Source organism: Hyperolius riggenbachi, chromosome 6 (assembly GCF_040937935.1).
Source record: "Hyperolius riggenbachi isolate aHypRig1 chromosome 6, aHypRig1.pri, whole genome shotgun sequence".
NCBI classification, from domain to species: Eukaryota; Metazoa; Chordata; class Amphibia; order Anura; family Hyperoliidae; genus Hyperolius; species Hyperolius riggenbachi.
This window is the reverse complement of record NC_090651.1, coordinates 377,940,013-377,964,477: the sequence shown is the minus strand read 5'-3', so window position 1 is coordinate 377,964,477 and position 24,465 is coordinate 377,940,013. Positions and strand designations below refer to the sequence as shown.

General features: G+C 43.9%; 1 protein-coding gene across 4 annotated transcripts in view; it reads right to left on the bottom strand.

Moving 5' to 3' along the window:
* Nucleotides 1-24,465, bottom strand: part of LOC137523078 (sushi, nidogen and EGF-like domain-containing protein 1) — a 53,444-nt gene that overhangs the window by 18,032 nt on the left and 10,947 nt on the right. For 3 of the 4 annotated variants that reach the window (XM_068243277.1, XM_068243280.1, XM_068243278.1), the window contains 6 exons: nucleotides 20,449-20,571; nucleotides 16,528-16,722; nucleotides 9,602-9,694; nucleotides 4,633-4,725; nucleotides 2,384-2,419; nucleotides 2,002-2,123 (listed from right to left, as the gene is read on the bottom strand). In XM_068243277.1, coding sequence (XP_068099378.1) covers nucleotides 2,002-2,123; nucleotides 2,384-2,419; nucleotides 4,633-4,669 — 195 coding nt within the window. In that variant the 5' untranslated portion in view covers nucleotides 4,670-4,725; nucleotides 9,602-9,694; nucleotides 16,528-16,722; nucleotides 20,449-20,571. The remainder of the gene's footprint in view (nucleotides 1-2,001; nucleotides 2,124-2,383; nucleotides 2,420-4,632; nucleotides 4,726-9,601; nucleotides 9,695-16,527; nucleotides 16,723-20,448; nucleotides 20,572-24,465) is intronic. The other variant, XM_068243279.1, reaches the window with a different exon arrangement.

Genomic DNA, 24,465 nt, shown 5'->3' with positions numbered 1-24,465 from the left:
GATGTCAAACACTGCAAAGATCACAAACTTGGTAATTGATTAATTGTGTGTTAGGGTTAGAAAAGTAGGCACAGCCAACACCAGCCAAATACATAAATGGGCAATGCCGGGTCATAAGTGGGCGGAGACAAATACAAATTTTACTGGGAAAATGTAAACAGCAGTCATTCTTACACTGTTAATGGTAGGGTTCTCAAAATTTGTACAATTGGTCACTGGGTGACTGGGATTAATTTTCAGAAAAGTGTGTGGAGTCTATAAAAGCCAATCAAAATTAACCTATTGATTTTCAAGGGGAATATTTACATTCCTGCCATTCTTGGACTGTTAATGGCACAAGCCTCAAACCTGGTACAGTTGATCATTGGGTGACTAGGGTTCAATTTCAGAAAGGGGGTGGAGCCACAAACAGCCAATTAGATTTGTTATATTCCAATGCAAATTATTGATGCCAAACACCGCAAAGCTCACAAACTTGGTAATTAAGTAATTGATTAATTGTGCGTTAGGGTTAGAAAAACAGGCACAGCAAACACCAGCCAAATACATAAGCGAACAACGCCGGGCTATAAGTGGGCGGAGACAAATACAAATTTTACTAGGAAAATGTAAACAACAGCCATTCTTACACTGTTAATGGTAGGGTTCTCAAACTTTGCACAGTTGGTTACTGGGTGACTGGGGTTAATATTCAGAAAAGTGGGTGGAGCCTACAAAAGGCAATCAAAAATTACCTATTGATTTTTCAGGGGAATATTTCATTGCTGCCATTCTTGCACTGTTAATGGCAAAAGTCTCAAACCTGGTACAGTTGATCATTGGGTGACTGGGGTTTAAATTTATAAAAGGGGGTGGAGCCACAAACAGCCAATATGAGTTGTTTCATTTTAATGCAGGTTATTGATGCCAAAGACAGCAAAGCTCACAAACTAGGTCATTGAGTAATTGATTAATTGTGTGTTAGGGTTAGGAAAAGTGGGTGCAGCCAGCACTTGCAAAATACATAATCGGGCAATGCCGGGTCATCAGTAGGCGGAGACAAATGCAAATTTCACTGAGAAAATGTAAACTGCAGCAATTCTTACACTTTTAATGGTAGGGTTCTCAAACTTTGCACAATTGGTCACTGGGTGACTGGGATTAATATTCAGAGAAGTGGGTGGAGCCTTCAAAAGCCAATCAAAATTCACCTATTGATTTTCAAGAGGGAATATGTAATTGCTACCATTCTTGCACTGTTAATGGCACAAGCCTTAAACCTGGTACAGTTGGTCATTGGGTGACTAAGGTTAAATTCAGACAAAGGGGTGGAGCCACAAACAGCCAATCAGATTTGTTTAATCTCAATGCAAAGGGGTTCTCAAACTTTGCACAGTTGGTCACTGGGTGACTGGGATTAATGTTCAGAAAAGTGGGTGGAGCCTATAAAAGCCACCTATTGATTTTTAAGGGAAATATTTAATTGCTGCCATTCTTGCACTGTTAATCACCTGTACCTGGTACAGTTGGCCATTGGGTGATTGGGGTTCAAATTCAGAAAAGGGGTGGAGCCACATCCAATCATATTAATGTTATTTCATTGCAAATTATTGATGCCAAAGACCACAACGCTCACATACTTGGTCATTAAGTAATTGTGTGATAGGGTTAGGAAAAGTGGGCAGAGCCAACACTAGCCAAATACATACCCGGGCAACGCCGGGCATCCAGCTAGTCCTAAATATTTACCAGTACCCAAGCATTGTCTGTTTTTCTGGTGAATGGTAGATGGTCTTATGTGTAGCAGAACTCATGGTAGACTGGTGGACTCTTGTGGACTAAACCAATAAGTGAACACAGCAAAACAGATTCTTACCAACTGATCACCTGATCAAACTGATCACATGGTTCTCCACGAGTTCTGCTACACTTAAGCAACGCTAGTGAATGAGTCACATGTTCATATAAAACTACTGTTTATTGGCATTTTTTTTGACTGCTCAGATTAGAAAAAATACTCACATGCATAAGGGTGGATACATTTCCAAAGAGTTTTATGCTGGTGGAAAGTGTAATTAGGGTCGATCCATCATCCACTTTTGAAGTAGGTGTATCATAGGAAGCCCCATAGGGGTACAAGATATCTACAGATCAGACAGAGAGTAGTACATAATTAATGCTTAACTAATTCTAATCTTATCAACAAAATATCCACAAAATGTGTAATGCTTTTTCACTGCTCTCTAATGCCTGGCACACACCATGCAGTTTCAGAATTATCGATTCAACTCGTCTATCTGACGGAAAAATTGCACGGTGTGTACCAGGCATTAGTAATGATTCAAAACATAGATCTCATTTTAGGACACGCAAAAGATTTATATGGAAAAGTTAGCTGTCTTACCTGCAGCTGATGGAGTTGTGCAGAGTAATAAATAAGCTGTCAGATGAAAAGAAATAAATAGATAAACTAAGAAGCAAGCAGTAGACATAGTATACAAAATAATCATTTATTGTGTTGTACATATCACAGTACAAAAAATCGATATACTGGAAAAGGTGCCATACATTATTCAACCAATCGATCAGTTTTATCTTTTTTTTTTTTTTTTTTTATAGAAAAGTTCAATTATATAGAAAAATCGTTTTTTTGGGTTTTTTTTGTGAAAAAAATTATTTTTTTTTTATGCATTTTTCTTTAAATATCTGACCAGATGTGTAAGCAAAATCAGATAGAAATATATGAAAAGTGAAATATGTTTTGATAAGTACAAAAAAATCTAAAAAAATGTATCATATGTGGATGGTATTTTGGTTTGAACTTTCAAATGAGTTGATAAAGTGACCTAGAGGCCTACCCTGAATTCCCCAGTTTTAATAAGGGCCAAGTGGCTAGATTTTTCTAATACCCAGAGCGAGTGGATTATCTGTATATATATTTCCTTTGCATGATATTAACTGGGGACTTTTTTCTAGAACACAAACAGGTAATCAGATGGAACTATTTAATTTAACTCTGAGCATTTTATAATCTGGATAAAAGACAGAACCTTCCCAGAGAGCATGGACTAGGTTTTCCAAATTACATCTCAGGCTGGTGTAGGGGTTCCAGCCAATAGTTATGCCATCATGTCAGGTGGACTTGTGGAACCAAAAATTAGCCATTATCATACCCTCACTTAATGCACTTTTTCTCTTAAGTTTTATCTTTAGTGAAAATGTTAGACCTCATCAATAAAAGCCTTTAAAGCAATCAGCAAAGAATAAATACTCAGGGCCCCTGATGAGTCACACCCCCTAGTGACGAAACACGTAGGGCGGAGCCAGAGACACGTACGCTTCCTGACCTGTTGCCAGACTGTAACATCCGCAAGTATGGCAGCTGCGGACTCGCAGGGGGTACCCGCAGCCGCCTTTGTTCCTTGTTCTCAGGCCTCATCCGTTCCGCCAGCGTCTAGCACACCGGGGACGGCGCTGTCTCTTGCAAATGGGGTCGCGGTCTTGCGCGCACGCGGAGACAGGACCTTCATCCTGGAAGAAGGCGCGTCAGCTGACCTGCCGGTCGGCTGACATCAGAGGTGACTCTCGCCACTCGGATTGGCTAATTGGGTGAGGGGCGCGGCTGTGGGCTCTCCTCTGCTTCATAAGCCTTCACTGGTCATTCGCAACCTGTCTGCTGTTGCGAATACACTTGTGTTAGCGCTCAGACCTTAGACTAGTATCCGGCGTGCTTTGATCTGGGAGGAAACCAGGGATTTCACACAAGACTAGGACTAGTGTTATATTGTATTACTGATTACCTGTGTATGATTCTGGCTATACTCTGACCTTGCTATTGCTCATCGATTCTGTACTTCTGCCTATCTGACTCTGTTGATGAACCTCTGCCTGATTACTCACCACTCTTCTGCCTAACGATTCTGTACAGTATTCACCTCTTAGTTGCCGAACCTTGCCTGTCTGACCTCTCCACTCACCAGTGGGCCCTTGCCACTGGTGAGGTGCTATTCTGATAGTACCCACCAGCTCCTCTGGTGAGGTTTAGTTAAAGCTACTCAGTTACGGTTACTGATAGTACCCACCAGCTCCTCTGGTGAGGTCTCATTAAACTAATCAGTTACTGTTGCACCAAGCATTATACACCTTGTACCTTTGCTAGCTGTACGTGTATTATTGGTGATTCTGCAGATCACCATATAATCAGGTATAGTGTCTGTATTATTGGTGATACTGCAGATCACCTAATAATCAGACGTCTGTTTTGCTACACCCAATCGTTACACAGACGGAGAGTTTTCTGGAGGAGATGCAGATAGACCTGTATGCTATTTGGATATGTGAGGTATGCTGTTTTTATCTACTATTTGGTACGCTGAACCTTTTTATTGGGGTCTGTGAGCCATACTAAATGTAGCAGTTTTATGCTATGAGAAGTGGTTTCTATGTTTTACTTTTAGAGTCCGGATTAGAGTGATACTGATCTGCCTGGTCCCACTGGGGTGAAATCAAGGCTTTTTGCATACCTGTTCCTGTCAAAATTTTCAATAAAAAACTTTGAAACAAAATTTTTAGTTATTTTCATCTCTGGTTCACGTCAAACAGTCGTCGAATATGGAATTATGTTTCTTTTTCTCTGAATGATATTCAGCTTACCTAGTGTAGGAAAAAAGAGAACGACACAGAGCCCCATTGATGTAGTTCAGACTTCATCCAATAGATAGAATCAAGCCTTGAAATTTCGGTCACCTAGACAAATTAAATTAGTTATGTTATCAGACCAAAAAGGCTGAACCTCCAATCATTTTCCTTCTACTAAAAACAACCTCCTAGTCCAGAGCTTTGGGCGCTGTACAGAAGAGCCTGCTGCACACTGAATGAAGACTGTCTACAAATCTTTGTTTACAAAACTTTGTATGATTCATTATCAGAGGCTGAGCAGATGCAGTCATTAGAACAATTGTGCAGAGAATAGAACGTTTTTTTCTCTTTCATTGCCATGTGGTAAATTGCCACGATGCACCCTACCAGTGTGAAAGGGTCCTGAAACAAATTACAAAAAAATTAAAAATGGATTCTTGCCTTAGAAGAGTGAAGGCTCTGGATCCCACGCAGCCTTTCCATTCCTCTCCTGGTCTCCTCACTTCAGGGCTGTCACACCCGTTAGCAGTCTTCAACTGATGGGTTGTAGACCGTTCTGTACCGCCTCGAGGGGCATCGGAAGTCTTCAGGAGACAGAGGGACAACGACCAATAGCACGTCGCATCTAGATGGTTGGGTGCTGCCTGTAACTACTTGTTCACCACTACTGCAGCTGTCTCTGGGCAATTGCACCACCATGGAAACTACTGAAATGACATCTGTCTCTGTGGATACCTTCATGTACTCGGATGTTGAGATCTCCAGGATCATTGCTGCCATTAATTCGGAGACAGACTTTCTCTCTACTCCTAATGTGAAAATTATCAAACGAGATATTAAAAGGATTTCTAAACACCGAATTTCTTTTGAATTACATGCCGCTACCCTGGGTGAATATTATAAGAAACGGAAAATACCCAGAGGTATACGCTCACATGTGGCACCAATCATGTTTCCTCGTGATGGGGAGTTCCGCCTGAAATGGGAGAAAATCTGGAACAAAGCTTCCTTCGACTCCATGATACTGACCATTGAGAGAATCCAAGTTGAACTACCTAAGCTGGACAGTAAGATTGCCTTACTAAAAGATACCTTGGGAACTTTGTTGTCTACAGATGATATCTCAGCTTATGAGGAATTTTTATCCAGAAACTTGGAGAAATACCGTAAAGAACTCGAAGGTGTTAAACGTCAGAAGTTCCAACGGGACTCACTTGATTATGAGAGTGGTTATGTATACATATGGCAGAAACAACCCTCCTCTAACTTGCCCCGTGGGCCGGGTAAACCTAGACCCCGTCCCAGAGGAGCTCCACCTAAGGGTCCACGGCCTGTACAACCTCGACCCATTCATGATCCTTTAACAACTACAGAGGAAGAGCAATCAGAATCCGATTTTTTGCCCTCGGACAGTTCGGCCAATATCCCTCCAGACGGATTAGGAGAGGTGGGAGAAAATATCAGCTTGCCAAAAAGCACAAAGAAACGCGCCGAACCCTCGGGCTTTCCAATGACACTCAGAGAACGCAAGAATCCTTAGTCATTAATATCTCTTCATATGTCTTGGATGATATCCAGATTAGGGTACTCAATCGAGGTCTCTCATTCAGTATTACCAACGATGGGGACTCACTCCAATTGGAATATGATCTTTGGTCTTTTGCAAGGACTTTGAAGTTGAAATGTTTTTTTAGCAATCTTCCGAAACCTACTCAGGTTCCTTTACCAACCATGGGGCCCTTGAGACTTAAGGACACTCCATTACGAAATAAGAGCTCTTTCTGCCCCCCGTCCAACCAAGTGATTGATACATTCTTAGGGAATGTGCAACGGGACATTCAGGAGCTACAAAGATCTGGTTCTCAAGCAATGAAGAACCTCAATAAACACGAACAGGAAGCTCTTAAATGTCTTAAGGCCAATAAGGCCCTAACAATTAAGCCCGCAGATAAGGGGGGCTCTGTTGTCGTAATGGACACTATCAATTATCGTGCAGAGATTTTACGCCAGTTGGGGGATAGAAGTGTTTATAGAATTTTAGATCGAGACCCAATCTGGGATCTGAAAAAGTTGATTGATCGTTTGTTAAAGAATGCTCTGGATAAAAACATCATAGACAGGGATCTAGCTACTTTCCTGGTTCAGGACAATCCTGTAACTCCTGTTATGTATGTCCTTCCAAAAGTACACAAACGATTGGTCGATCCACCTGGTCGGCCAATCGTTGCAGGTGTAAATTCATTATTTTCTCCAATTGCTAAATATTTAGATTGTATTCTTAGACCTATGGTAGTAGCTTTACCGTCTTACCTCAGGGACACTCAAGTGTTCCTGGAGGTGATTGATAAATTTGAAAATTTAGATGATGATGACTTATTGGTTACAATTGATGTAGAGTCACTCTACACCTCCATCCCTCATGATGGAGGTGTGGAGGCAGTATCTCATTATCTGCAAACCTGTTCAGATGTTTTTGATGATCAGAGACGTTTTCTTATCGATCTGTTGGAGGTGATTTTGAGGAGGAATTACTTCTTGTTTGAGGACACATTTTATGAACAATGTAGAGGTACAGCTATGGGGTCGAACGTGGCCCCGACTTATGCTAATTTATACATGGGTCTTTACGAAGATTCATTTGTGTATACGAATCAATTGTTTCTCCGCCACTCCAAGGGGTGGTGGAGATACATTGATGATGTTTTTTTTATTTGGGCGGGGCCACGTTCGACCCTCGAATGCTTTATCAAAGATCTACATGCATGTTGTCCATACATTTCCCTAACGTATACTTGTAGCACCCATTCTGTATCATACTTGGATACGGTGGTCACGAAAGTTGGTGGAAAATTGACCACCGATATATTTAGGAAATCTACTGATAGAAATGCGTTACTTCATTATAGAAGTTTCCATCCTTCCCATATTGCCAATAACATTCCAAAAAATCAATTTGTTAATAGAATAGTGTCTGATGCTACATTGAGAGATACACGTCTGAAGGAAATGGCCAATAGATTTATTCAAAGAGATTATCCTCTAGATTTGTGCAATCCCTTTAGCCGATCCTCCTCAATTAAGAGATCACACTCCAGACAGATCGATCGGATTCCTCTGGTCACTACTTTTTCAACCAATTCCAAACAAATTGAGAAAATTGTTAGGAAACATTGGCCTTTATTAAAACAAGGTTTTCCACAGGTTAGGGAATTTCAGGAATATCCACTTATGTCATATAGACGGGCTCCTACAGTTGGTGACACTTTGGTGAGGGCAGATATTGGCTCTCGAGCTGCCAATTTAACTACTACAAGAAAAGGGACCTTTCCCTGTTTGTCGTGTCATATGTGTAATTCCATTGTTAAAGGAGATACTTTTACACACCCTACTGCAGGGAAACGTTTTTCAATCAATGGTTATTACACATGTGACTCTGCATATGTTGTATATCTTCTTCGCTGCCCTTGCGGATTGATTTATGTGGAGATGACCACACAGATACTTAAAATGCGCATCTCTGCGCATAAGTCAGCTATCCGCTCGGGCACATCTGAACAAGCGGTTGCTAGCCATTTTTCTGCCTGTCGCCATAATGTTAGCCAGTTGAGGGTCCAGGTGATTGACTCTGTCCCCCCACCACGCAGGGGGGGTGATAGGGTCAAATTATTATTGAGACGGGAGTTGTTTTGGATTAGGAAGCTGGATGCCCTTGGTCCAGGGGGTCTTAACCGGGAGTGCGAGTTGGGTCCATGTGTTTATAGATAGATGTCTTGTTGTTTATTGTTTGGTCTGGACGCCTGGAGTCTTCTTTTTGGGTTGGTTCTGTTTTCTTTTTTTCCCGATCCTTCCCGACCTGCGGCCACAATTGGTGGCCGCCGGTCGGGGGGGAGAGGAGCTTATAGCATAACTTATTATTTGTTTTGAAAAAAATGTATTTATTGACTATGTTGATTTGTTGGCTCTCCTGGACTGGCCGCCGCTGATATGTGGCCGCCAGTCCGGGCTGGCCTCCAAAGCATATATTTTTTGATTTTTTTGCCTGTTTCTTTCCCGAGTGGCCGCCAGGGATGGACGCCAGTCGGGACAGAATTGGTAATTTTGTTCTCGCTAGCCCAGACTGGCCGCCGCGATTAAGACGGACGCCAGTCTGGGAGGGTGAGATGTGGTTTATATTTTTATTGTGACGTTCGGTGTCTGGCCGCCGCTGTGGGTGGCCGCCAGACACCTAGCGTGAGTTTTGTCATTTTTTCCTTTTTATATATTTTTTTCAGATTTCTTTTATTATATATTGTTGACACTCATTCCTATTAGGGTTAGGAGCATGTACATTTTTCAATCGGTAAAGATCAATTTTATGCGTAACCGGTATAGGCGATTGGATTGAAACGTCTATGGTTTAGACGATTTTTTGCTTCCGGGTGTTTACGCGTACGTTTTTACGCATACGCATTAATTTTAACCATATGCGGATATCCAATGCGGATTTCCGCGTGGTCATAGTATTGGAATATGGTTTTTACGCGTACGTTTTTACGCATACGCATTGAACGCAACCACATGCGGATTTTCAATGCGGATTTCCGCATGACGGTTGAATGACGTTTTTTCCATTTAGAACATGCTCTACCCCCATTGGTCGGCCCTCTAGCGGCCATTTTAAAATGATTGGAGTGTATAAATAGATGTAGTTCCCCATCAGGTCCTCCACCAGATGGGAGGGCCTGCAAGCAGGAACTTAACCTAATTGGTTGATGACAGGGCGTCCAGACCATTTTGATTGGCTCCCTAGTGGAGCAAGGACTATTTAAGGCTGATTGTGTCTTATGTATTCAGAGGGCTTGTCAGCTTGAGAAAGAGAGGAGTCGCCTCTCGAAACGTCGCACAGACTTGCCCTTTTTGTCTTTTTGATGCCTTAAATAAATAAAAGAGCTTATAATACACTTGAAGACGGTGCTGGGTCTCTTCTCTTGGAGTTCCTGCTTACCTAGTGTAGGAAAAAAGAGAACGACACAGAGCCCCATTGATGTAGTTCAGACTTCATCCAATAGATAGAATCAAGCCTTGAAATTTCGGTCACCTAGACAAATTAAATTAGTCATGTTATCAGACCAAAAAGGCTGAACCTCCAATCATTTTCCTTCTACTAAAAACAACCTCCTAGTCCAGAGCTTTGGGCGCTGTACAGAAGAGCCTGCTGCACACTGAATGAAGACTGTCTACAAATCTTTGTTTACAAAACTTTGTATGATTCATTATCAGAGGCTGAGCAGATGCAGTCATTAGAACAATTGTGCAGAGAATAGAACGTTTTTTTCTCTTTCATTGCCATGTGGTAAATTGCCACGATGCACCCTACCAGTGTGAAAGGGTCCTGAAACAAATTACAAAAAAATTAAAAACGGATTCTTGCCTTAGAAGAGTGAAGGCTCTGGATCCCACGCAGCCTTTCCATTCCTCTCCTGGTCTCCTCACTTCAGGGCTGTCACACCCGTTAGCAGTCTTCAACTGATGGGTTGTAGACCGTTCTGTACCGCCTCGAGGGGCATCGGAAGTCTTCAGGAGCCAGAGTGCTCCCAAAGATGGGCGGCTCTGTACTGCGCCTGCGCCCTCTCTTGCAAACTTGTGCATCCGCAGTACAGAGCAACCTGAGCACTTGGGTTCCAGAAGACTTCCAAAGCCTCCCCCGGCGGGAGATTTGAACAACGGTGACAGCACTGAAACCAGGGGCCCGTGAGAGGAACAGGATGGCTCTATAGGACCCAGAGCCTTCCCTCTCCATAGGAATGTTTTTTTTTTATTTGCTTCCGGATTGCTTCAAAGTATACCTGAAGTGGCATGAATGATGAGATAAACATATCTATGTGCTGTGACAAATGTACAAACAACTAGGCTGTGTTCCTTTTCTTTTTTTTCAGCCTGAAAAAGTTAAACATACAGGTATGCAAGTGACAGCTTCTCTTTATTGGGGTCCTAGTCAGATTATAGCATAACCTTCACTGATAAGAAATGACAGTCATAAACTCTTTCCTGGCAGAGAACACTTCTGGTTGCAGAGGATAGATTCAAAATAGTTCATATATTTTAGCTTGGGAACATTGACAGACTGGGTGAAAGACTGAGACAATAAAACAATTAACCAACTACTTTTACAGGTTTTAAAAAGAAGAACAACGGGGGGGTTCTAAAAAAAAGTCATTTTTAGCAGTAGAAGGATAGGTACAATTGTTTAACTCATCAGTTCATTTTCACCTCAGGTTTTCTTTAATTCTACCATGGTGCTCAGTATACAGTATTCAAAGGTTAATTAAACTCAAAATGCTGATTGTTATTATTGACTTATAAATTGCCAACATATTCTGTGGCGCTGTACAAAGTAAGAAGCAGACATTGGATATGAAACAATACAGACATTAGTGTACACCAATATACAAGATACAAAGTTGGTACAAAATACAGAATTGGTATAAAATACAGAATTGGTAATTACAGTGATACAATTAATTTGAATGAATGTATAACAAATTCCAATAAACAAAAGGGTGAAAGAGCCCTGTCCTTGTGAGCTTACAATCTAAAGTAGGGGTGTCAAACTCAAATACACAGTGAGCCAAAATTATACACTGGGACCTAGTCGTGGGCCAACCTCAATGTCTACTGGCCACCTCCCTCCCTTATAAAGTTCCCTGGTGTCTTATGGCCCCCCTCCAACCTCTGTACAGTTCCCTGGTGTCTAGAAGCTCCCACCCTCCCCTAAACAATTCCCTGGTGCCTAGTGGTCATCCCTCCCCTATACAGTTTCCTGGTGATTAGAGACCAGCACTCTCCCCTACATAGTTCCAGAATATTTAATGCTTCCCACCTCCCTCCCTCCCCACATGGCTTACCTGGTGATCTAGAGTGGGGCAAATATAATGTAAAGTGGGGCAACTACGTGGGGGCCAAATTTAATGGCTATGAGGGCCAAATTTGGCCCACGGGCCGGAGTTTGACATGTATGATCTAAAGGGATGATGATAATTGTTTGTAACTGAGCTTTTGAAAACGAAGAACCGTTTGAGGCTAAATAACTAAGTTGAGGTATTGCACATCATAAGCACTAGTAGGCAAGTGGCAATGGATAAGCAGTGTAAGCTATTGCACCTTTTTGAGCTGTGGGCAGTTGATAAATCAGATGTGTACAGCCCCATTGATGGAAATGGGAAAACATCGTACCTAACAAATAGGACTGTAGCTTAGGCAAACGTAAGGGGGGGGGGGGGAGTGGCTGGGGGGGTGGTCGGGGTCGGCTGCCCAGAATCCCCTCAGACCAGGGCCGGTGCAGTGTCTGGGGACAGGCACAAGTAGAGACACCAGAATATCTGCAGGCGTCCTGCAGCTCACAGCACCGCCCCCTACTTTCCCTGCTACAGTTGACTTTGGATAGAGCAGCAGTGTGTGTACAGAGCAAGGAGCAGCAGCGTGTGTACAGAGCATGGAGCAGCAGTGTGTGTACAGAGCATGGAGCAGCAGTGTGTGTACAGAGCATGAAACAGCAGCGTGTGTACAGAGCATGGAGCAGCAGCGTGTGTACAGAGCATGGAGCAGCAGCGTGTGTACAGAGCATGGAGCAGCAGTGTGTGTACAGAGCATAGAACAGCAGGATGTGTACAGAGCATGGAGCAGCAGCGTGTGTACAGAGCATGGAGCAGCAGCGTGTGTACAGAGCATGGAGCAGCAGCGTGTGTGCAGAGCATGGAGCAGCCGTGTGTGTACAGAGCATGGAGCAGCAGCGTGTGTACAGAGCATGGAGCAGCAGCGTGTGTACAGAGCATGGAGCAGCAGCGTGTGTACAGAGCATGGAGCAGCAGCGTGTGTGCAGAGCATGGAGCAGCAGCGTGTGTACAGAGCATGGAGCAGCAGCGTGTGTGCAGAGCATGGAGCAGCAGCGTGTGTACAGAGCATGGAGCAGCAGTGTGTTTACAGAGCATGGAGCAGCAGCGTGTGTGCAGAGCATGGAGCAGCAGCGTGTGTGCAGAGCATGGAGCAGCAGCGTGTGTACAGAGCATGGAGCAGCAGCGTGTGTGCAGAGCATGGAGCAGCAGTGTGTGTACAGAGCATGGAGCAGCAGTGTGTGTACAGAGCATGGAGCAGCAGCGTGTGTACAGAGCATGGAGCAGCAGTGTGTGCACAGAACATGGAGCAGCAGTGTGTGTACAGAGCATGGAGCAGCAGCGTGTGTACAGAGCATGGAGCAGCAGCGTGTGTACAGAGCATGGAGCAGCAGCGTGTATACAGAGCATGGAGCAGCAGCGTGTGTACAGAGCATGGAGCAGCAGTGTGTGTACAGAGCATGGAGCAGCAGTGTGTGTACAGAGCATGGAGCAGCAGCGTGTGTACAGAGCATGGAGTAGCAGCATATGTAAAGAGCATGGAGCAGCAGTGTGTGTACAGAGCATGGAGCAGCAGTGTGTGTACACAGCATGGAGCAGCAGGGTGTGTACAGAGCATGGAGCAGCAGTGTGTACAGCGCATGGAGCAGCAGTGTGTACAGAGCATGGAGCAGCAGCATGTGTACAGAGCATGGAGCAGCAGCATGTGTACAGAGCATGGGGCGGCAGCATGTGTACAGAGCATGTAGCAGCAGCGTGTGTGCAGAGCATGGAGCAGCAGTGTGTACAGAGCATGGAGCAGTAGTGTGTACAGAGCATGGAGCAGCAGTGTGTGTACAGAGCATGGAGCAGCAGTGTGTGTACAGAGCATGGGGCAGCAGTGTGTGTACAGAGCATGGAGCAGCAGGGTGTGTACAGAGCATGGAGCAGCAGGGTGTGTACAGAGCATGGAGCAGCAGGGTGTGTACAGAGCATGGAGCAACAGTGTGTACAGAGCATGGAGCAACAGTGTGTACAGAGCATGGAGCAGCAGGGTGTGTACAGAGCATGGAGCAACAGTGTGTACAGAGCATGGAGCAACAGTGTGTACAGAGCATGGAGCATGCTTCACTTTCCTCTTCTTTAGCAATGTCAGCTGTCCTCATTATTATCTCTATCCAAACTGCTCCTGATCGATCCCGTTGTCGATCTAGTGCAGATCGGACATTTAGGAAATAATTGTCGGATCCTGTCAGTTAGACAGGAAATTGCATTGTGTCTACCCAGCATGATGTCCATAATATACTGTATTGTGGGAGGCTGAGGGAGACCTTTCAGGAATCCCCCCCTTTACAGATCCTGAGTTTGCCCCTGCTGTAGTGCCATAGGATGAGGAGGAGTGTGCACATGATTTTACTATACATTGCCAGACAGCAGAAAAAAAATGGCAGCCCACATGAGTACATGTGTTGTGGTTGCATATAGTCTGGGTGCGGGGAGAAGCCAATGGACAATCGGACATCTCTCTGCTCTAGGTAAACTCAGGGAATATATTCTTCTATTGATTACCTCATTTCTTCCTTTCTGCCTGTAATTCAGGGTCTGTTTATTGCTTCCACCCAAACTGCAGTGATTTTTTGTAATTCCCAAATGACACAGTGAGCGCCACTAACATTACTCCCTATAGATTACTCCCTAGGTAGCCAAATTAGCCCTTCAGTATAGGTAACCCCCCAGTTCATACATTTGAAAAAGTCTCAAACTAATTTAGGTTCGATGTTAAATAACGATATTACTAGCAATGTCGGTAAATAACAATTTAAGCGCAATGTTAAATAACAAAAACAATATCAAAAATGGTAAATAACAATTTAATTGTGGTATTACATTATTGGTAAACTTACCGATAATTTTGAACCTAACTATAACCTAACCTCTCCCTACTCTCACACAGAACTGCCTATCTCGTGCCTAACCCTAAAACCACCCTGGTGGTGCCTTATGCTAGGTGCACACCACACAATTTTCTGGCAGATTTACCATTATTTCCAACATGTCCGATCTGAATTTATCGATTTTTTGATTTTCCAAATGTTTTTTTAATCGTTTTTTTGATCGTTTTTAGAGACTTTTCATAGAACTGACCAAAAATCGATAAAAAAGATCGGACAAACAATTAAAAAACGATCGGAAAATCGAAAAATCAATCAAAATTCAGATTGGACATGTTGGAAATAATCGATCTGGCAGGTAGATCTACCAGAAAATTGTATGGTGTGTATCTAGCATAACCCTAAGAACCCTCTAGTGGTGCCTAACCTTAACACCCCCTGATCCCTGCTAACAATAATACGATAAATTTCAATGCAATTGCAGCTGCATGCTAAATAGCGTAACGGCTTTCTATATTACCATAAATAATGATTGCGCCCACACATATTGATAATTAACAATTGTGCTTACATATATCGATAAATCACAATTGCGCCCATTTTTGGCCGTGACTTTTTCAACTGCTCCTCCCCGGTACAGGTTACAGATTACCCTCCAGTATTGTTAGCTAGGTAGACAGATTATCCCCCCAGTAACCACCCAAGTATATTTAGCCAGATTAGCTCCCCCAAGGTTAGGTAGCCAGATAACCCCCCCCCCGGTATAGGTAGCCAGATTAGCCCCAAGCATAGGCAGCTAGACTAGCTCCCCAAGTATAAGTACCCCTAAGTATAGGTAGCCAGATTAGCTCCCCCAAGTATAGGTAGCCAGATATAAGTAGCCAGATTAGCCCAAAGTATAGGTAGCCAGATTAGCACCGGAAGTAAAATAGTCAGATTAGCCTCAAGTATACCGTAGGTAGCCAGATTAGCACCCAAAGTAAAGTAGCCAGATTAGCCCCAAGTATAAATAGCCAGATTAGCACCCAAAGTAAGGTAGTCAAATTAGCCTCAAGTATAGGTAGCCAGATTTGCACCCAAAGTAAGGTAGTCAGATTAGCTCCAAGTATAGGTAGCCAGATTAACATCCAAAGTAAGATAGTCAGATTAGCCCCAAGTATAGGTAGCCAGATTAACACCCAAAGTAAGGTAGTCAGATTAGCCCCAAGTATAGGTAGCCAGATTAGCGCCCAAAGTAAGGTAGCTAGTATAGGTAGCCAGATTAGCACCCAAAGTATAGGTTCAGCCATTGTTGTGTTATTGAGTAACAAACATCCAAATTTTCACATTTTTAATATTAGTGAGATTCCCAGTGTATCTGGGTCACCATGAACCGCCTGGATGTTCAAAGGGATAGTATTGAGCTTTAATTTTGCATAATCGCAATTTCACATGATGCAAAATTGTAATGCAAAATTTCTGCCAAATTTGTATTTAATTTTGCACATAACCATAATTACGCACCGATTTTTTTTAACAAATGGATTATGTGAAATCAAATCAATTTTGAAATCCTAATTAGGTATAATCGTGTTTGTGAAATTTGATGTGGAATTTCACTTAGGGCCCGTTTCCACTTGTGCGGTGGGAATCACCGCGGTAAAAATTTGCATGCTGATGCAAATTTCGCATGCGGTTATATGAGAATTTTCATGCGTATTAGCATACGATGACGATGTATGCGAATTTAACCATGGCAGTGCCTGTGTGCTTTTCCATTGATTCCATGCGAAATCGTAGGCGATATCGCATGAAAATTCGCATACCAATACCGCATGCGAATTCCCTATTAAATACATTGTATGCGATTCGCATAGCGGTATGCGGTATGCGAATTCTGATGGCTCTCCCGTGCAGATTTTTTTCAGCACAGAAAAACGCAAAGGAATCCTGACAAGTGGAAACAGTCCCATCCACGTGTATTGGCTAGGCGAATTCGCATGCGGCAAACGCATGCAAATTCGCGATAGTGGAAGCGGGCCCTCAAACAAAAATAGCACATTATGAAGATCACTCCAAAAGAGTCTCAAAAATGTAAAAAAACTAAAAGTGGTAAAAGCATGATTCTCCTCCAAATAATAAATGCACCCCTTATGCTGACAGATGCTATGTGACCGGTGTCTTTACCCTACCTGTGCAGCATGTCCTCAGCATTGTATGACGGTCGCCCTTCTGTTGGCTCCAGTGCCTCTGCCTCGTCTATAAATAGGGGGGACGCTCCCATCTGTCTTCATTCCTTTCTGCCAGTCTTACTGGAGCCAGTGTGTAAATCATTTAACAGGTAACGATTTTCTCACACACACACCGTCTGCCGTAGATAAGACCTTCTGTGGGTATTAAAGATCACAAATGTATTTCCGCATGTAAGACTTGACACATCTAGAACAACAATCGGCGTAGGCCCGCATTCTGAGACACTTTTGCTTGTACAGTAAGCTACAGTTATGAAAAAGAATGTCAAAATAAGCGCTGACGAAGATTTTTCCAAACACGCAAATTTCTACGAGGATTAGGAAGAGAGACAAGCTAAATCATTGAAGGAAAAAAAACATTAAAGAGAATCTGTACTGTAAAATTCTTACAATAAAAAGCATACCATTCTATTCATTATGTTCTCCTGGGCCCTTCTGTGCTGTTTCTGCCACTCCCTGCTGCAATCCTGGCTTGTAATTGCCATTTTTATGCAGTGTTTCCAAACAAAAGACATAGCACGTGATAGGCAGAGAGTAGCTCAGTGTGTGAGTCATACAGAGTGTGCAGTGGAGAGGGTGTGTATAGCTTCTATCCAATCACAAGCAGCACAGCACATTCCAGCCTGACTGCCTGAGCCCGACAGACCCGACAGAGGAGAGAAGATTAGATCATATAACAGAGATAACACAGCCACTGTGCAACTAGGAAAGGCTGCAGTAAGCCAGAGCACATTAGAACAGCTATAGGCAGGGACGGATCTAGGGGGGGCAAGCGGGTATCTTGCCCCAGGCGCAGTTTGTTGAATTCTTAAAAAGGCGGCAAAATTAATGGCAGTTTAGGCGCCAAAACCTGACCTTGCCCCAGGCGCAACTTGGTCTTGATCCGTCCCTGGCTATAGGAACTTATAGGATAGAAGAAATAAGGCTCAACATTTTGTTACAGAGTCTCTTTAATTAGCTGGCAGAATCTTAAAGTGTAACTGTCGGGCATAAAATCAAAAATCAATTCTTTATTTTTATCTGGTAAACATGTAATAAGGATGCTAACCAGGCAATCCAAAAGTTAAAATCTCTATTACTTTTCTTGTTTATAAATGATCATTCCCCAGTTTACCTGACTCTTATTTGGTACGTTGCTGCACAAAGGAAGTTGCAGGGCATGCTGGGTTGTCCTTTTTTGCTTTTCTACTGTACCCACAGACTTAACTAATGCAGCCTGATTGGCTGAAGCCTCTTTCCCTCCTGTTTTCCCCTCCCACACCTCTATTCCTCTCCGATTGGCCAATATTTCTCATACTGAGACAATACACTTTCTATTGCAGAGCTGGGTGGGAGTGGCTGAAGACTGGGAGGAGGGCGGGCAATGCATATACAATCAGGCAGAGGAGAGTAAGGGAGGAAATTACATTCCTTTTGGCTTCAAGATAGACACAGTTAAAATGGAGAATCCTAAGAAGGATTTTTGCTTTTTTTTTTACTATTACTAAATCCCTAAAATCAAAACGTGGACAGTGCAATACATATGTTATGTAAGTAGAGCAAGTTATTTAAGTAGAGCAACCAACTGATAACAGGTTCAGATCCAACTGGTGGATCAACCTGCCCAACTATCATGCACTTAAAACAGGGGTGGAGCCGCCCAATGCATAAAAGATAGGCTAATAAGCTGTTAACCTTATAAACAGCGGATTAATCTTACAGCGGGGTAATCTTGCCTCTCTTGAAGAATTTGGACCAGTTTATTGAAAAAGGTCTTTTATTCCAGCACATAACATTGACAACGCATTTCACGGGTGCTTGCCCCTTACCCCATAAAGCTTTTGTCTATGTGAAAGACAAGGGTCTCTTCTTATGCTTAGAGGTGGAGTCAACAACTGCCACAAATGTTGGTTTTCAAGACTGGGGAGGGAGTAATGGTGGAATTTAGGAGCCCTCCCCCGGTAAATTGGGTATAATGGTACTTATTCACCCCTTACTTTTCTTTCACAAAAGGATAAATAAAAGGCCACTGCACAGGTTAAAAAAAAACTGTATTATTTTAAATTAACCATAAATACATACCATTAATTGATGATTCCACGCCAGTATCCTCTAGAACTTGATTGAAGAGCACCCTGATGAGTGGCTGCACCCTCTGTACCTCCGACATTAAATGTCGATCAGCAGTCCATATATGGGCAGTAATGTCATTAACAGGAGGGAGGAGGGGTTGTCCTGACACCCTATAGCACATGTGTTGAACTCCAGGCCTGGAGGGCCAGATCCATGCCAGTGTTTAGGATGGACTGAGAAAGAAAGGAATGTGTTCTACCTGATGGACCGCACCTTTCCTGATTCAGTCCCATGAGGTAATTTAAGCTGTGTCAAAAATGTGTGAGGAGTGGGACCTGGGCCCTTGTAGGACCGGTTTGACATACCTGCCCTATAGAAAAAAAGATACAGAGACAACGGGAGCCCAGATAGCGTAGCATGTTAGTTATATATAAGGGGAAAAGACAGGCAAAAAGGGTTACTCACAAAGGTGGCTTGCACTAGCGGCAACTAACCACTCGAAGCAGGTGGAGACAGCAAACCCGACTCCTCTCGGGGTGTCCAAACCTTGACAGGGTACGGACGATCTCCTTGGTAGAAAAAACTGACTGGCTCTCACAAGGTGTCAACCATGTGAGGCCAGAAAGGAACCCTTCCAACCTTAGCCGGTGGCATAAAGGCACAAGAGGGCTAAAGAGGCATATTAGGTGCCTAATACTCTTGGTTGTTTCTATTTTGGTAATTTTATTGGCCTGAGGAAGTGGGCTGTGACCTGTGAAATGTGTTGCCACTTCATCTTTTCCTTTTTTTGCTACTGTTTTATCTACACCTGGGCGCCTCTTTATCAGGACAGAGCGAGTGTAATATGCTGAGGCTGGGAGCACACTCCTCGGTCGGTTTTCTGTGTGCGTTTTCTGCACACCATGTGTGTCGGTATGTGGGAAAATATGCACATTTTATCACAGAAGCTAATGTAATTGATAGAGAAAATGTGTGCAGTGCTTCACTGCTGTCTGTTTTATCTGCATGGGGAAAACACATTCAAGTGCGCACTAGCCATTTGAATAACATTGGTTCTCAGTTTACCTGTGCAGAAAGTGGGTGTAAGAAGGGGTGGGGAGTATGGCAGGAGGGGGCCCTATCCAGAGTTCCGCAGGGGGGCCCTGTGATTTCTAGTTATGTCCCTGGCAAATGTAAACAACAGTAACAAAGGAGAAATGAAATTTATAGTGCATCTTCCCCTGGGAAAAAAATGTACCATTTATAAGTATGTGAACACATATATTTAAAATGTTACGATATTTTTAACAAACTTGGGCCCTAAGTGTAGATTACTGGAAGAGATACCACACCAAAACTAATAGGAGGGGGGGGGGGGGGTAATGTTGGGGGGGATATCAGTATGTACATTTCTCTTATACTTGGGTCCACCCCACCTGTAGGCAGGGCCGGTTCAAGTAACAATAAGCCCTAGGGCAAAATTAGCCTAGGGACCCCCAACAGACTTTGTTGCAGCCAAATTTCCCTCCTGGGCCCCTGAGCTGGCTGCTGACCCTCCCCCAATCACCTCCCAACTTAACAGACTCTGCAGAGTCCCTGGGGAGCAACAGTTAAGATGGGGAGGAACAACTTGGGGGTCCCTACAGGCTCTGGGGCCCTGGGGAAATTGCCGATTTTTCCTAGGGTAGCTCTGGCCCTGCCTGTAGGATAGGGTCGGTCACTAGAGCATCACATTTCATCATAGTATCCCCCACTAAGGTTTTGTGCCAAATAAATGTTCTAAATCCATCTGAAGCCCTATGCTAGATGTATGACGTGCCATTGTCTTACCAATGCCGGAGTGACCAGTAATCTCATTGCCACCGCTGGATGCGCCTGTTGTCCACTGGATGTCCTGGTAGTTGTACAGAGCAATGGCGATCCTACAGTCTGTGATCAGGACAAGGTGTTCACCTGATGAGGAAGTATATTGTGAATATGTCCTGATGGCACCGGTTAGACTTCTTTCATAATACAAAACGCAAATGTAATTGCAGAACCAGAATGGGTTTGCGTGTGTTTTTTTTTGTTTGTTTTTTATTATTATTTATTTTTGCAATTGCATATATTATTCCTAGCAAAAGCCCTCATTGCATTTGAAAAGTGCTTAATGAAAGTGCAAAAATACAAAAAAAAAAATGTAGAATCCTTGGAAAGCTTAATTCAATCATGAAGTTTTACCTTTTTTGTTTTTGCTTCCAACCTGGTTTACTTAGCTGGGAGAGGTGTGCACCTGCTGTGCTAGTCAGCCTGCAGTGCGGTGAAGTCTGAAACACTTGAAACTAGGGCGGTGAACATGGGTGCCCATGTACTATGGAACTTTACCTATTGGGCAGTAAGGATGAAACATAGTTACATAGTTACATAGTTATTTGGCTTAAAAAAAGACCCCAGCCTGCTCCCTCACATATCTCTGTTGATCCAGAGGAAGGCGAAAATCCCTTACAAGGCAAGGTCCAATTAGGTCTAATTGTCCACAAGAAGGTCATGTGGCATAGAGTCTCTAACCAGAGTGGAGAATGATTGACAACAATCCGTTATTATGCCCCTAATATAGTCTAAAGACATACAGACATACCCCCTGCCACCCTCTACGATTCTCCATCGACCTCTGCCTGGCTAACCCACACATCTCCTACTCTCATGCAAGACTGTAAGATTTCTCAAGAACTTCCCCCACTCTCTGGAAATCCCTTCCACCACCCACCAGGCTTGCCCTATTATTCAACACCTTCAAACAAATACTCAAGATGCATCTCTTCAAGAATGTGTACCTCCCCACATCAATGTCATAACTAGAGATGGCCCGAACGGTTCGCCGGCGAACGGTTTCCGGCGAACATCCGTGGTTCGCGATCGCGGCGAACCGGGAACTTTTCCAGAAGTTCGGTTCGCCCCCATAGTGCACCATGAGGGTCAACTTTGGCCCTCCAATTAGGCTACACTCCCTCCTGGAGCCCCACCCCCCTTATAAAAGGCAGGCACTCGTGTGCCTGCAGTAATTAGGGAAGGGAGAGCTGCTGCAGACTCTCATAGGGAGAGCTTGGTTAGGCTCTTATAGGCTTGTTAGCTTGCTCCTGGCTGATTGTTATTGCTAAAAAAAGCACCCCTCAACAGCTCTTTTGAGAGCTAATCTTGTTCTTGTGATCTATTTTTTTTTTTTTTTTGTGGCCGACTTGCATTATATACAGCCCTGTCAGTCAGTGTCACTGTGCCTGTCCGGTACCTGTCTGTGTGTGACAGGTGCACATGTAATACCCATCACTGCATATACCTACTACCTGTTGTTCACTTCAGTGCACCCACCTACCTATGTGAGCGCACGCAGTGTGATATACCACTCCGTGCATACCTGTTAACTGCACCTGTGTGACTGACTGCACATTGTATTAGTCAAGTCAGTGCATACCTTTTACTTCATCCCCCCCAATATGGACAAAACAAAAGGCAGAGGCAGGCCACCTGGCAGGTCTGTTCGAGGTCGTGCTGTCATGATTTCATGCGGCCCTCGACCAAAGTACAGTGTTCAGAAGTAGGCACGTGCCATCAACCCCCAATATTGTCAGGACGTAGTTGACTATTTAACACAGAACACCTCATCTTCCTCAGTTTCCGCACGAAAGCGAGACATATCTTCCTCCTCCTGCTCTGATTCTGGCACCCCACTTAACACTCAGTCGGCCGCCACCACCAAAGTGCCATCACTCCAGTGCTCAGAGGTGTGGATATTTTTTTGTGTGTCTGCCTCAGATGAGAGCAATCCCGTCTGTACTCTCTGCCACCGAAAATTGAGCCGTGGAAAGACCAAGACCCGCGTAGGGACAACTACCTTACGAAAGCACATGATTACAAAGCACAAACTGCAATGGGATGACCACCTGAGGGAAATAAGCACACAAAAGCAAATCCACACACCGCAGTGGAAGATATGCAATTATTTCTCAAAAAAGGCGATACCCAAACTGTACTGTGATGTTGAAAGGCAAGTGGTGTCATCTCTGGCACACAGTGTTGGGTCAAGGGTCCATCTGACCACGGATGCCTGGTCTGCAAAGCGCGGTCAGGCCTGCCCGAAGACTAAGTCAGTTCCCACACACAGCATCTCTGCCTGCACGCTGTGTGACTGCCTGCCCCAAGACTAAGTTGGTCCCCAGTCCCCACGCAGCATCTCTGCCTGCAGGCCGCTTGACTGCCTTCTCCGCCATCACCAATAGGGTCCAGGACTCCAGGCGGATTGCTGAATTTTTAAGGCCGCTGTGAAGGGGCTTGTGTATCACAATGAAGCAATGACCGCCGGCTATATGAGTGTATCGGGCGGGGGGGGGGGGGGGATGGCACACCCAAGATAATAAGGTTGTTGCTTCATTGTGGACAGACTAAATTTGATCAGCTGGACAGTCACTGTTCTGTCATTCAGCTACCTCGACCCGGCGACCATATGGGATTGAAAACCGCCACGACCTGTACTCTAGCCATGGTACGCACCAGTCCAGTACGACCATCACTACACAAACAGCTGTTTGCGGTGCATTACACAGTGAGTTTGGTGTGTCGGTGTGAAGCAGTACCTTAATTACACTCCCTGATTGATGTATACACATACAAGATGTTTTAAAGCACTTTAGGCCTGCAATTTAGCATTCAATGTGATTTTGGCCCTTAAAACGCTGCTTTGCGTCAAATCCAGATTTTCCCCCGGGGCTTTTGGTGTCTATCCCACTCCGCCATGCCCCCCTCCAGGTGTTAGACCCCTTGAAACATCTTTTCCATCACTTTTGTGGCCAGCATAAATTTTTCTAGTTTTCCAAGTTCGCCTCCCTATTGAAGACTATTGCGGTTCGCGGAAGTTCGCGCGAACCAAACTTTCACAGATGTTCGCGAACCGAAAATCGGAGGGTCAGGCCATTTCTACTGATAGTCCCGCACACAGTATGTGCACTAACCTATATTATATTGTAAGAGGTGCTCATATGTAAAAATCCCTGGCAGCAATAGCCGAAGTTGGACTTGGGTTATTGCTGGGTTTTGTTGATGTAACCTGGTGGGGGATGTTATTGTATATATTGTAGATACACTGGCACATTAGAACTCCTGACATGGCCCTTTGGGGTGAAACTAGTTGAATATTGATGGTTAGACACTGTATATACATATGAACACCTCTTAGCATACAGTATAGGTTTCATCCTTTGCTCCACCAGCATTTGCTGACGACTGCTTGTGTGAATCCCGATTACACAAGATGTTGTTGGGGGACCTGATAGTTACAACCCACTCCATATAATAACCAGTGGTGAAGGAACAACGAGGACCCCGCCAGTACTTTTCCCCTTGACTGACGTTAACAACACATAGTTATTTAGGTTGAAAAAAGAGACACGTCCATCAAGTTCAACCAGAGAACAAAGTACACCAGCCTGCTCCCTCACATATCCCTGTTGATCCAGAGGAAGGCGAAAAAACATACACATGTACTATCATTTTAATTAATAAAGAGTATACGCTTTTATTTTATTGTACCTTATAGGGCCTTCTCTCCAGATGGCCCTTGGGCAACAGCATATAGAACTCAGCAGAAGCTCCACAGGAGCATATGAATTGGTTTGAGACTGATCATAGGTTAAAGCAGGAGTCACAAGGTTCCGCGCTCTGAGAGTATCGTTAGTTTGGTCATGCATTGTGATGGTGCAGTTTCACTTTTTAGCATAACAGTCACGTAGTTTGTACAGTTTATATTTTCTTCTACAGGCCGCCAGCATCCTACGAGTCTGCTGGTGTCTGTCCTCGGAATGTGTTTATTCATTTTAC